This window comes from Lithobates pipiens, unplaced genomic scaffold, assembly GCF_037356315.1.
Source record: "Lithobates pipiens isolate NorthernLeopardFrog02 unplaced genomic scaffold, aLitPip1_a1.2 Scaffold_30, whole genome shotgun sequence".
NCBI lineage: Eukaryota > Metazoa > Chordata > Amphibia > Anura > Ranidae > Lithobates > Lithobates pipiens.
In genome coordinates, this window is record NW_027507791.1 from 76,968,004 (window position 1) to 76,981,697 (window position 13,694).

Below are 13,694 nucleotides of genomic sequence, written 5' to 3' on the forward strand. Positions count from 1 at the left end.
CGAGAATATTCACACCAAAAAATCTTTGTACTTTCGCTGAATGAAAGAATGTTTGAAATTTTCACTTGTTTTTAACATTCTTTTTTTTAAATGAATTTCTGAATGAAAACCACATACACTGAAAATTCCTTTGACCAAGAAGTTTTCTATTTCCAAATTTTCCTTTCATTGTGGTTGAAAATGAACGTCGAATTGACCCCACTAACGATTAGAGAATCGAACGACCGTTCTTAAAATTCATTTATTATTTTTTAATAAAAAAATTTGATCTCTGAGTCTGATATTTACCAGATTCCCCCTTTAATAGTATATACAGTATATATCCTCTAATAGTATCTCTCCTCTAATAGTATATACAGTATGTATCCCTTCTGTCTGTTATTCTCAGAGTGGATTAGATCTTTTGCTCCCTAACCATATATAGTTGGTTATTTATATTTACCACTGCATAGAGATATTTAAGAATAAATTGCCTTTTTTTAAAACTTTACATATCAACTAAATTATACACCATACTTTTTTCTTCTTTTTTTTTTTTTTTTTTAAGGTTATTAACTGATTAATCGAAAACAATAATCGGCCAACTAATCGATTATGAAAATAATCAGTTGCAGCCCTACCAAAAAGATTGTCAACTTTCCATTAGTCTGACAGAACAGATTTCTATTTTGCAACAGACCTTTCAAATGAGCATTGGCCAGCAGAAGAAATGGCATTTCCGGATCATTTTCAGATATGGCTTCTTTGCATGATTGAGCCTTACCTTGCGTTTTTGGATGTCTGTGTTTAGTGCTATTTGGAAGTATTCCTGAGCCTATGCAGTGATGCCTATCACAGAATCATACCCGTGTTTAATGCCTTGCTGACTGAGGGCCCAAAGATCATGGGCATCCAGTATTGTGTATCAGCCTTTTTCCTTGTGCACAAAGATTTCTCTAGATTCTTGCAATCTTTTGATATGTACTGTAGATGATATATTTTAAAGTCTTTTTTTCAATTTTACATTGCGGAATATTGTTCTGAAATTGGTCGACAATTTTTGGACGCAGTTTTTCACAAATTGGTGAATCTCTGCCTTCTTAATTTCTGAAACACTGAATCTCTAAGATGCTCTTTTTATACCCAATCATGATACTGACCTGTTGCCAATTTACCTAGTTTACCTAGCTCTTCCTAGTTAGTACCACTTACTTTGCCATCTTTTTGTTGCCCTGTCCCAAATTTTTTGAGACCTCTTGCTATTAATTACCCTGTTTTTTCTTTAAAATGGTCAATTTTCTCTGCTTCAACATATGTTATCTATTTTGTTTTGTGAATAAAATATGGGCGTTGATGAGATTTGCAAATCATTGCATTCTGTTTTATGTAGATTTAGCACAGCGTTCCAACCTATTTGGAATCCCTCCACAACAATTGTTTTTTTTTGTTTTGTTTTTTAAACTCATCCCATTGCCAGGTCCTGAGAACAGATTTAAAAACCATTTGTGTAAATATAAACCAGAAATAGGATTTCCAGTGAATGTTCGGGAGGGAGAAACACACAAGCTAAATAAAGAGCGGGGTTGTAATTTATAGAGCTCTGCTGCTTTTATTAGTTTGGTTTCACTAATCCGGAACATAGCAAGGGGGCTGCGTTACCAGCCGTAGGAAGGATAGAATGGAATGTAGTATGAGTATCGTATGAGAAGGGGGTTTTACAAATAAAGCCAAAAATATATTTTTTTTTAAAAGTCAGCAGCTACAAGTACTATAGCTGCTGACATTTAATAAGGACGCAATGTCAGCCCCCCCCCCCCCCGGGCCGATTTGTCCACCGTCTCATGTGCAGGCGCCACCATTCAAACTAAGGGAAACTGTCAGTTTTCCCAGGCTTCACAGCCGTTTTCTCACTGCGCATGTGCGAGTCGTGATTGGCCAGCTCGTCTTCTGGGACACACGGGTCCTAGTAGGCAGTAGGGGAGGAGGAGGAGGAGGACGGCTCGCTGCAGAAGAGGACATGATGTACTCTGCTGCAGCTGGGTCAGGGAGTAAATAAATTTTTTTTTCTAAAAAGGTAGGTAAGAAATAAAGATATCCAAAACAAGGGGGGGAGGGGGTGGTCTTTAGTTTAAGACCCTCTTGTAAAAGTGGGTGGAACTCTGCTTTAAGGTAGAAAATAACTTTTGAACATGCAGCAGTTCACAAAGTGGATAATAAAGTAGCGTGAGTCTGGATTAAATTTACAGTATAATGCTAAATATACTCTGGGTGCAGCCATATTGTCTGCAGGGATGAGAGATCCTACCTGTATGCAGTTTTCTGCTCCAGGACTAAACTACATGGGTGAAATTTATCTGATGCTGCTGAGTGATTTGGCAGCCATCTAATCTGCAAAAAGCTAATATTGTGTAATCATACGGGGAGGTGATTGTTGGCTATGGTTAAGACCCTTTTCACACCAGGGCATTTTGCAGGCGCTACAGCGTTAGAAATAGCGCCTGCAATCCGCCCTAAAAAAGCGGCACCATTGTTTGTAGTGTGAAAAGCCCGAGGTGCAGCGGTGCGCTGAAAGGACGTCAGGGAAAGGTCCTGCCAGCAGATTCTTTGGAGCGGTGAAGGAGGGGTGAGTTTACCGCTCCTCCACTGCTGCTCCCCATTGAAATCAATGGGGCCGCACTGTAATGCCGCCGGAAAAACGCCACTATTACAGCGTATTGCTGGCGGTTTTAACTTTCTCGGCCGCTAGCAGGGGTAAAAGCACCCCGCTAGCTGCCGAAATGCGCCTCAAATCTGGCGGTAAGACGCCGCTAAAAATAGCGGCGTATTACCGCCCACGCTATGGGTGGTGTGGTGTGAAAGAGGTCTCAATAAAACAATAATAACAAATGTTTATGCAGGTTAAAAAAAAGTGTATTTTTTATTTTTCTTCTAAGGAGCCTGCGGAGCATTACACCTACAATCAGTGGATCAAGCGTGCAATGTCAGGCTCCTGCAGACTGTTCCTACTCTCTAAGCTCGTACCTCCATATGGCCCCTTTCACATAGGCGGACTCCGACAATGGATCTGCCTGCTCAGCAGGGAATCTGTCCGCTAGTCCGCACTGAGCAGGCGGATGACAGGTCCATGTTTGCTCTGCTAATGCAGAACAGACACAGCCCGCTGTTCTCTTTGGGGCGGTCAGATGGAAATGGACCGCCTGTCTGTTTCCATCTGATCCAATTGCCAGATGGATAGGGGATGGATCCCCATCCATCTGTCAGTGGGTGTCAACTAACACAAGTCCCTTGACATCCCCTGCTTCATAGAGAGCAATGGATGGTTAGATCAGGTTTGCCTGAAAAACTGACAGGCAGAGCCAATTGGGGGGGCCTAAGGCCTCACCCACACTTCCAATTAGGGCCTGCAGTGGATTCCTGTGACTGGAATCACAAGTAGTTGCAAACAGCTTTGATCAGAAAGCTTGTACAAATCAATGACGAGGGCCATGGTTGTCTTCATGTATCCACACATCCTGCGTTTAGAGAGACTGCATCCAGGGGTGATTATCTGTCCCTAGACTGCAGACCATTTTATTTCTCCATCCGTCAACGTGAAAGGAGCCTATGGGCTGTTTGTTTAGGAGCTGAAGGATTGGACTACAGGTGTGATGATCAAGTACAAATCCATCTGCTGCGGGGGAAGACGGGACTTGTAGTTTGTTCATTAACATATTCCTTTGAATGAATGATGTGAATACGGGCATAACATGTTCTCAGGTGAACTTTGCATTTAGCCCCTACCTGCCCACTCTGACGTCCCCCTTAAAAGTTCTTGATGCCCAGGGGGACAGAAAGGATTGGCAATATTGTGACCTCTGTGATTGGCATATATGCGGCATGTCTGCATTAAAGCCCAGCTTTTTGCCGCTGCACATATGGGTCACGGGGGCATAAAGGGGTTACAAGACTTGTCACCAACCTAAAACATTGCAGATAAAATGTACAGAAAATTTAATAATTTAATATTTTAATTGTGTATTTGCCAGTTTCACTTTCCATAAAGATTGTTTTATTCACTTGCAGTTTGCCTTTGAACTTGACTTAGAGCAGGAATATGCAATTAGTGGACCTCCAGCTGTTGCAGAACTACAAGTCCCATGAGGCCTAGCAAAACTCTAACAGCCACAAGCATGACACCCAGAGGCAGAGGCATGATGGGACTTGTAGATTTGCAACAGCTGGAGGTCCGCTAATTGCACATCCCTGACTTATATTCCTAGCACAGCCCCTCCCTCTTTGCACATAATAGCGCTTCCCTCTTCACTGTCACAGGTGTTCCTTGGGGTTACCGTTTCCACCGGCTCACCCAAGAAATGATCCAACAGTGTGGCCTGGTCACACAGGTGATCAAAGAGTAGATCTCTTTTGATCATTTCTAAGGCTTTAGAGGACCAGAGCGACGTCATGACGTCACTTCCACTCCAGGCTGGAAATATGTTTTTTTTTTTTTGCAAAAGATCAAAAATGAATGCTTTTGCATTTAAAGGTAAATAAGAGATTTTTGTCCCCAGATATCTTTATTTATTTTACAAGGGATGTTTAGATTCCTTGTAATGGGAATAAACGTGATACATTTTTTTTTTAAAGGGGACAGTGTAAAAATTGAATATGGAAAAAAAAAAGTAAAGCACCCCCATCCCTGTGTGCTCGCATGCAGAAGCGAATGCATACGTAAGTTGTGTAAACATATGTTCGCACCACACGTGAGGTATTGATGCGAACATTAGTGCGAGAGCAAAATTTCTAGCGCTAGACCTCCTGTGTAACTCTAAACCAGTAACCTGTAAAGGCGTTTAAAAATCACCTAGATTAGAGATTTTTAAGTACTGTAATTTGTCATCATTTCACGAGCGTGCACAATTTTAAAGCGTCAACTGTTGGGTATCTATTTACTCGGCGTAACATAATCTTTTATATAATACTAAAAAATTGGGACATATTATGTTTTTGTTTTTTATTCATTAAAATGTATTTAACTATTTATTTATTTTTGAAAAACCGCTGCACAAATTCCGTGTGATATAAAAAATGGCAGCGGTCACCATTTTATGTCCTAAGGTCTCTGCTAAAAAAAAAAATAATAATAAAAAAAAATATATATATATATATATATATATATATATATATATATATATATATATATATATATATATATATAATATATTTTAGTGTGTTTGGGGGTTATATGTTAACTACTTAAAAAGTGCCAGAAAAGGCAGTGGTTAAAGCCCCTCTGTAAGTAGGGGGGGGGGGGATGGGTTTGCTCTCACTTTCTGTGCGGTCACTGGTACAGAAAGCAAAAAGAATTCCCTCCTATGGAGACACAAATAGCAATAAAACAGTATAACTTTCTAGTTGAGTGACAAAGCTCTAGAATCTGTCAGATCATATTATTGTCTGCAAACCCTTTGAGGAGCTTTTTCTTCACGTCCTGTCACAGCGAAACCCATTGTGATGTGATGTCATAAGGGCGAGAAAATAGCGAAAATCTCCAGAGGGTCACAGCTCTTTAAAAAATATCCTAAGAGCCCGGTCACACGTATGCATTTTAACACACAGGCCAGTACATGTACACAGATTAGCCATTGATGCGATGCCAGTTCATATCTGTGTCATGCACTGATGAGCATTGACTGTTTTTTCAGTGTCAACGTCTAATGCAGAGCTTATTGATGACAATGGCAGGGCATGGAATGCTTGATTGTTGAGGGGGGTGCAAAAAACCTTGTCCATGTCCAGCTGCATATTACTTGCCAATGCTGGTATGAATGTAAAATAGGTGTGTTGATTCCCGCAGGTTTCTAACTCCCACTGTATATGAACCTCTGTCCCCTTTTGGCTTTTTTTTTCGCATGTTGGTAATCCTTATTTATTGACATGTGTTTGATGAGAACTGTCTTTATTGGTCAGCAGATAATCAGATTAAAGCATCCCCAGCTGCTGTTTTCTAGTGTAGCTTTGCCTTGATGCTCCAGTTCAGCATGGCAACAGTGCTTTACTCCAACCCAAGGCTGATATTACAGCCATTCTAGTGCTGGTAACTGCTCCCTATAAAGGTCCCTTGCAGTCCTCTACCATTGTAATGTTATGGAGAAAGCAGAGAATGAGAGTGATGCTTGGTAACAGGATATGTATCCCCATATGTATATATATATATTCCCACTTCTCATAAGCCCCACACTCCATCCCCTGTATTCCACTTGCTTCCACCCATAGTGTTAGGTTTATACAGCCCCAGCCTTTACAACTCAGGGTATACGGCTCAGGGTATAGAGGAGTGCTAGCCTGGGGGAAAAAAAATTAAAGTCAGCAGCTACAAATACTGTAGCTGTTGACTTAATATATGGACACTTACCTGTCCAGGAAGCCCACAATTTTGGCACCCCAGCCGATCTTCAGACCAGCTGTCTGGTGCTGCCACTGCCATGTCCACTAAGGGAGACCCACAGTGAAGCCTTTCAATACCATAGCGGGCTCAATACTGCGCGAAGTGGGCTGCGCTTTCCGATTGGCCCGGCGGCGGAGGAAGGAGGAGGGGGGCTGAACTTCCGAGGGATGGCACCGTCTAGGGCTGCAACTAACGATTATTTTCATAATGGATTAGTTGGCCGATTATTGTTTCGCTTAATCCGATAATAACCTCAAAAAAAAAAAAAAAGTGTGGTGTATAATTTATATATACATTTAAAAAAAAAAAAAAGGCAATTATATTCTTAAATATCTGTATGCAGTGGTAAATATAAATAACCAACTATATGGTTATGGAGCAAAATCTTGAATCCACTCTAATAGTACCTTATTTATCGGCATATAACACGCACTTTTTTCCCCCTAAAATTAGGGGTGCATGTTATACACCGATTGACCGCTGTTTGTAAGCCTTTCTGCCGTTCTCGGTGGCTTCCGGGTATCTTCGGCCATTCTCGGCTATTTTCGGCCGTTCCCGGCGGCTTTTGGAAAGCCGAAAGCCGCCGGAAATTTCTGAAAGCTGCCGAGAACTACCGAGCGCCGCCGAGATACACAGGACATTAGCTCTGTATCTCGGCGGCGCCATTTTTAAATGGCAAACACACAGACAAGACTACAAATGACACTGACATGGCTGCTTTGATGGGCATTTAAATGTAAGTTTTTTTCCTTAAACTTCTCTCCTAAAAGTATTTTTTTTTTTCTTTTAAATTCCCTCCTAAACTTGGGGTGCGTGTTATACGCCGATAAATACGGTATATTCCTTCTGTCTGTTATTCTCAGAGGTTAAATCTGGTAACCATCATCAGACTCTGATCAAATTTAAAACTAAAGACCATTTTGCTGATTTTTTAAAGAGAACTGTATTATATACTGGCCATACAAAAATGTCTTCCTTAAAAAAAAATATATATATATATATATATATATTTTAAGAACCTTTGTTTGATTTTCTAATCTTTAGTGGGGTCAAATCAATGTTCGTTTTCCACCACAGTGACAGGAAAATTTGAAGAAGCAGAAAAGAAAACTTTGTGGTCAAAGGAATTTTCAGACAGTGTATGTGGTTTTTGTTCAAAAATGACATTAATTTTAAAACTGAATGTTAAAAGCAAGTGAAAATTTTAAACGACATTCTTTCATTCAGCAAATGGACAAATATTTTTCGTATGAATATTCTTGTCCGAAAATCGAGTCTGGCCAGCATAAGGTTCAGTTCACACCTATGCAGTTTGCTTTTGATCTGTTTCTAGAGTGTTTTTTCCTTTGTGTGTTGCATTTTTTATTTTTATTTTTTATAGAATTTTAGTATTTTTATTTTAGAAACATTTCATCATTTAACATCAATCCAAAACAATGATCACATTGCATACATATCTTGAATAGATATATAAAAACACAAAAAGGGGGGGGGGGGGGGGGGGGTTGGGAGAAGTGGAATGGGATCCTTTATAGTACTTATTATGAACAATACACCATTATATACTATAGTTCAATTGGTTGGGGAAAAGTACCGAGGTGTAAAATTAAATGCTTCATCAAGCATGTATAACCAATACCCCTCCCTATACATGCTTTATTGAACCACCAGAGACCTAACCACTTGATCAGGAGCAACCCTCCCATATCATTATATTTGATTCTTACCAACCACGTGTTAAAGCGGGAGTCCGCCGGGACTCCGCGTTTTTTTTTTTTTTTTTTTTTTTTTTTTTAAAGCCAGCAGCTACAAATACTGCAGCTGCTGACTTTTAAAATAGTGACACTTACCTGTCCAGCGCGCCCGCGATGTCGGCACCCGAAGCCGATCTCTCGATCGTCTCTCGGGTGCTGCCGCCGCCATCTTTGGTACGGGAATCAGGAAGTGGAGCCTTTCGGCTTCATTTCCCGGTTCCCTACTGCGCATGCGCGAGCCGCGCTGCGCAATGAGGATGGACCCGCTGCCTCTGGGATCTGTGTGTTTCCCAGCAGGCAGCGGGGGACTTTCGGAAAGGGGTGTAATCTACGCCCCTTTCCGCAGAGCTCTATCCAGGAAGTGGGTGCAGATACCTGTACTGTACAGGTACCTGCACCCCCCTCCCCCCTGAAAGGTGCTAATTGTGACGCCGGAGGAGGAGAGGGTTCCAATCAGCGGAAGGTCCACTTTAGGGTGGACCTCCGCTTTAAGTGTAAAATAAAAAAAATAAAAAAATTAAAAAGTGTTGTTCTCCTCTTCCACATTATATTGTGTCTTATTTATGTGTTCTCCCCAGCTCTAAAAAAACCCCAAAAAGGTGTGTTCGTGCTCAATAATAGTAAACGTTTTTTGCGTGCAATGGCTGGTGTTAGCGCTTCAATCATCACAGCACAATGCTTGATATGGTGTCAGGGTCATTGAAGCACATTATTTCTATGATTACATTGTAGTAATAAATAGCTCAACTCGTTATAATGCAGAATCAGTGGGAGCCCTGAGCGTGTCACTTGCCATGTCACCTTCCACCAGATGCGGAATGTCGCTTGGCACGCTGCCTGCCATAACTGTATGGTGGCAGCACTGGTCCATTTAGCACGGCAGGCCTATGTGCAGTAGTGGGTTCTGAAAGCACCTTCGTCTTGCCCCATTCAGAATAGCAGCAGCCGTTCTGGCTTAGAATGGAGAGGAATATGGAGGTTGTCATTGCTCATTCTGAAAATGCCAGGTGCCTGGCTGCCATGCTGGTCTCACAGCGAGAAGCCACAGGAGAGCGATGATGCAGGGCAGGATGTAAAAGAGGGTGTCATCTCTCTGCTCCCCGCCGCACCTCCGACACTGAGGCTGACAGAACACCGGCTGTGAGGGTGGAAGAGCGGTGATGCGGGGGGCTGAGAGAGATGAGGTCACCTCTGCTTGGGCGCCCGCTCACTTCTTCCATCCACCCAGCTCTCTCATCCCGGCCACCCACCTGCCCAGGTGTCTCATGCCGGTCGCACACGCGGCCCGGCTGCAGAAAGGCCACAGCCTGGTAGTGGACTGTGGTTCGGGGGGTTGAGGACGACTGGTATATAGGATATAAATTATTCTAAGCAATATACATTCTCTCTGCCAAACCACATCAACAGTCTCCATCACTGCAAGTCTTTCACTATATCCCCCAACAGGGGGCCATAATTAAGATCATATAAAAGCCTCAAGTTGGGGGGCGATGTATGTCCCCAAGTAAGGTATACAATCACAACGCCATATAAAAGGAAAAGACTGTTGCAGAGAGGTCGCCATCCTCAATGGGACATGGCTTGGCATCCCAACCGATTTTTCATAGTTTATTTTAAATTTCGATAGAAGGCCAGATCTGTGTACTTCCCTCATCAATTCAGTTAGAGATTTCCGTGGGTTGGACACATAGAGCAATAGATCATCTGCATATGCTGAAATCTTATGTTCCATTGCCCCAATCTGAATCCCTACTATCTTCCTGTTTTTCCCAATCATGCACAGAAATGGTTCCAGCAACATGCCTTGTCCCATTCTGTATAGTAAAATAATCTGATAGTCTACCATCTGGTATAGTATGGATCTTGGGGAGATCCCCATGCCATTTTTTTTTTTTTGGCCGGGGGGGGGGGGGGGTTCCCTTTTAAGATCCATACTGGACCGAAGGATCTAGTATCATCTTTGAGGGAACTTCGCGCAAATTAAAAAAAAATTTATTTTTACACATTTTGACGGGGTTCCCCTTTAAGATTCTCTGCACACAAGTCGCACCATTTTGATCCGACTTCTGGTGTGGCTTCTATTCAAATCAATGGGCTTCCATAGGGAACAATTGATTTTGAATAGGGGCAGAGAAACGCCGGAAGAGGCTTAACGCTGTGTATGTACAGCGTTAAGCCTTGTTAACACCGTTTACATGTGTCTGGCATTTTTACAGCTCTAGCACTGGAGCCTCAGAACGCGCTGGTCCTGTGTTTTTTTTTTTTTTTTTTTTTTTTTAGCTTAACCACTTCCCGACCAGCGCACGACGATGTACGTCGGCAGAATGGCACGGGCAGGCAAATTGGCATACAGGTACATCCATTTGTAATTGCCGCCCTGCCATCCTGTGCGCGCCAGCGTGCGTTCCGATCGGGACCCCGTGAGTCCGGTCGTGGGTCCCACGGACTCGATCGCCCCACGGGGAGGCTGAACGGGGAGATGCTGATGTAAACAGCATCTGCTCGTTCTGCCTAGCGACAAGTGACACTGATCTCTGCTCCCTGTGATTGGGACAGAGATCAGTGTTCACTAACACACAGCCCAGCCCCCCACAGTTATTAACACGCCCCTAGGACACACTTAACCCCTTCACTGCCACCCCTGGTTAACCCCTTCACTGCCAGTGTCATTTACATAGGAATCAGTGCATTTGTATAGCACTGATTGCTGTATAAATGACAATGGTCCCAAAAATGTCCTATGTGTCTGCCATAATGTCGCAGTCACAATAAAAATCGCTGATCGCCGCCATTACTAGTAAAAAATATATATTAATAAAAAATGCCGTAAACACTATAAATTTTGCGCAAACCAATCAATAATCGCTTTATGCGCTTATATTTTTTGATTTTTTTTTTTTTTACCAAAAATATGTAGAGTACTACATATCGGCCTAAACTGAGGGGAAAAAATGTTTTTTATATATATATTTTTGGGGGATATTTATTATAACAAAAAGTAAAAAAAAGCTTTTTTTTCAAAATTGTCGCTCTATTTTTGTTTAAAACCGCAGAGGTGATCAAATACCACCAAAAGAAAGCTCTATTTGTGGGGAAAAAAAAGGACGTCAATTTGGTTTGGGAGCCACGTCGCACGACCGCACAATTGTCAGTTAAAGCAACGCAGTGCCGAATCGCAAAAAGTGGTCTGGTCTTAAGCCAGCAAAATGGTTCCGGTCTGAAAGTGGTTAAAAATGCCAATGCCTGTTAGAGCTAAAAATGTCATGGTGTGTATGAGGCCATTGAATAACATTGAGTGGTGTTTTTAAGCTACAAAAAAGCTCAAAAATGCCGCTGTAAAAACATCTGTGTGTATGAGGCCTTAGACATATGCCAGGTTTCCACGCCAGAGTGACAGGGTGGATTTGATTTAAATCGAGTCTCTTTAAATCACTAGTAAAAAGGCTTGATTTAAATCATGATTTTTAAAGAGCAACTGTCGGTTCTGTCCCACAGCAGCCCCTCCTCTGAACCGATGTTGACTCACCGACAGTCCCATTCACTTTAATGGGACGGCTGGTGATGCGGCAGTGACACAACAAGGTGCAGGACGTGGCCGCAGCAGGTGAGTGGATGCCCACTAACAGGCAAGTTAGAATCTTTAATATTTGCAAACAAAACAAAGGTTTCCTATTTAGAATAATAAGCTGTCATGTTAGTAAAACAGCGGTATCAGAACCGATTCAATCACACCGTTTGTAGTGTACATAGAGTTGCAAAACAATGTGATAAAGGAATATTCCTGGACCTTGTTTTATCTCATTGTTACTGTGAAATTGTGTGAATGCATCAATGCAGTGCATGTTATCTCAGCTTGAATTTATTGAATGAGTTTACCATTTCATGCTGAATAAACTAAATTATTAATGTATCTGAAATAGAAAACTAGATTTTCTATAGATTTTTACTCCAAAAGCATTTGATTAAAATAAATTTTATACAAATCTAAAAAATCAGATAAAAAAAAAAAATTGGGTTTATTTTTATTTTTTTTATATATTTTTTAAATCTGTTTAAAAAATACAAAAAGCATACATTTTTATCCACCCTGCAGAGTGAACATCCAGGCCTGTGTGCAGAGTGCTCCTGAATTTTGTGTGCTGCATGGAATCATAAAAGATATAGATCTTTTGTGTTGAACAATAAAGGCTTATGTAAGTTCAGTGTGTCAACTGGAACATTTCTTGTTGCCCTTAGCAACCTAACTAAATCCTTTCTTCATTTTCAATCCTGTACCGCAGACTAGACTGTTGGGTGTAGATTGGTTGATATGGGCAAGAAAATGTCCTTGTCAGCACAGAGTTCATAAGCCCCAAATTGGTCATCAAAGTCCTCATGCGTAGGGACCTTTTTATTAGCTGTAAACTCCTCAAGCATTAAATCCTGGCACTTTCCTATGCCCACAGTGTACCATACATCTAATACAAGTGATTGGCTGTACATGGCCTTTCTTGTGTAAACACAGATTGTTTCTGCATTGACGTTTACCCACGTGTGACATGTATCCCCAGACATGAGGGTGGTGTGTTTGGGGGAAATACATTGTATTTGATTTCTTTGGTAAACCCGACGAACAAGATTTTTCTTGTGCCCAGGGAGTGACATGTACATCCACCAATACAAATAAATCGCTGTACATTCTGATTCCTATTGTACCTGTAATGTCTGCCTTCATTTTGTTAAGCGCTGCGCAAATAGTTGGCGCTATATAAATCCTATATAAATAACAGGGATATGCAATTAGTGGACCTCCAGCTGTTGCAGAACTACAAGTCCCAGGAGGCATAGCAAGACTCTGAGAGCTACAAGCATGATAACCAGAGGTCAGCTAGAGGTCCGCTAATTGCATATCCCTGCTGTATAATACTAATAATACATGGTTGTACCCATTTATGCATTTGCATTTACCCATGCATGTGTTTGGGAACAAACTACGTGTACGTGGGCATGGGTAAACCCTGTTGCAAAAGCGATTAGCGGTTTCATTGAGCAGCGTTGTAATGGAGGCTGTACATGGCTCCTGCAGCTCCCCGGGCACGGGAAAATGCCAAGGAGTTTATGCTTCAGTGGTTTCAGCTAGTAAACATACGTGTGAATGATGCCTTATGGCACTTCTAGCCAACTTGTAAAAATGTTTTTGGGGATTTTTTTTTTTTTTTTGATATGAGAGACTCCTTTAAAAGTGCTTTAACATAATGTGTTTCTTTTGATCCTATTTCTCTCCGGTAGTATAATGATGTTTCTTTTATTCTGACAGGTGAACGTCTATGTCCTGGGGAAAACCTTTCTGCTGCTGGCCAGAGAGCTCTGCATTAATGCTCCAGCTATAGGTAACATTAGAACTTTACTTCAGTCTTTCTCAGTACCGTCTTATGTAGATGAAGCAATTACACAAAGGAAAATAGTTCCTCTCTCAAGCAACCCTTTTCTGGTTGGATGGTCATTGTGTCTCATTTCCCAGCATGCATTGCCAGTACGTTGGGAATAAATGTGCA

General features: G+C 41.6%; 1 protein-coding gene across 1 annotated transcript in view; it reads left to right on the forward strand.

The window, feature by feature from the left end:
* BRF1 (BRF1 general transcription factor IIIB subunit) overlaps positions 1–13,694 on the forward strand; it is a 623,639-nt gene that overhangs the window by 252,412 nt on the left and 357,533 nt on the right. Inside the window, exon 5 of the mRNA XM_077464483.1 lies at positions 13,457–13,529. Coding sequence (XP_077320609.1) covers positions 13,457–13,529 — 73 coding nt within the window. The remainder of the gene's footprint in view (positions 1–13,456; positions 13,530–13,694) is intronic.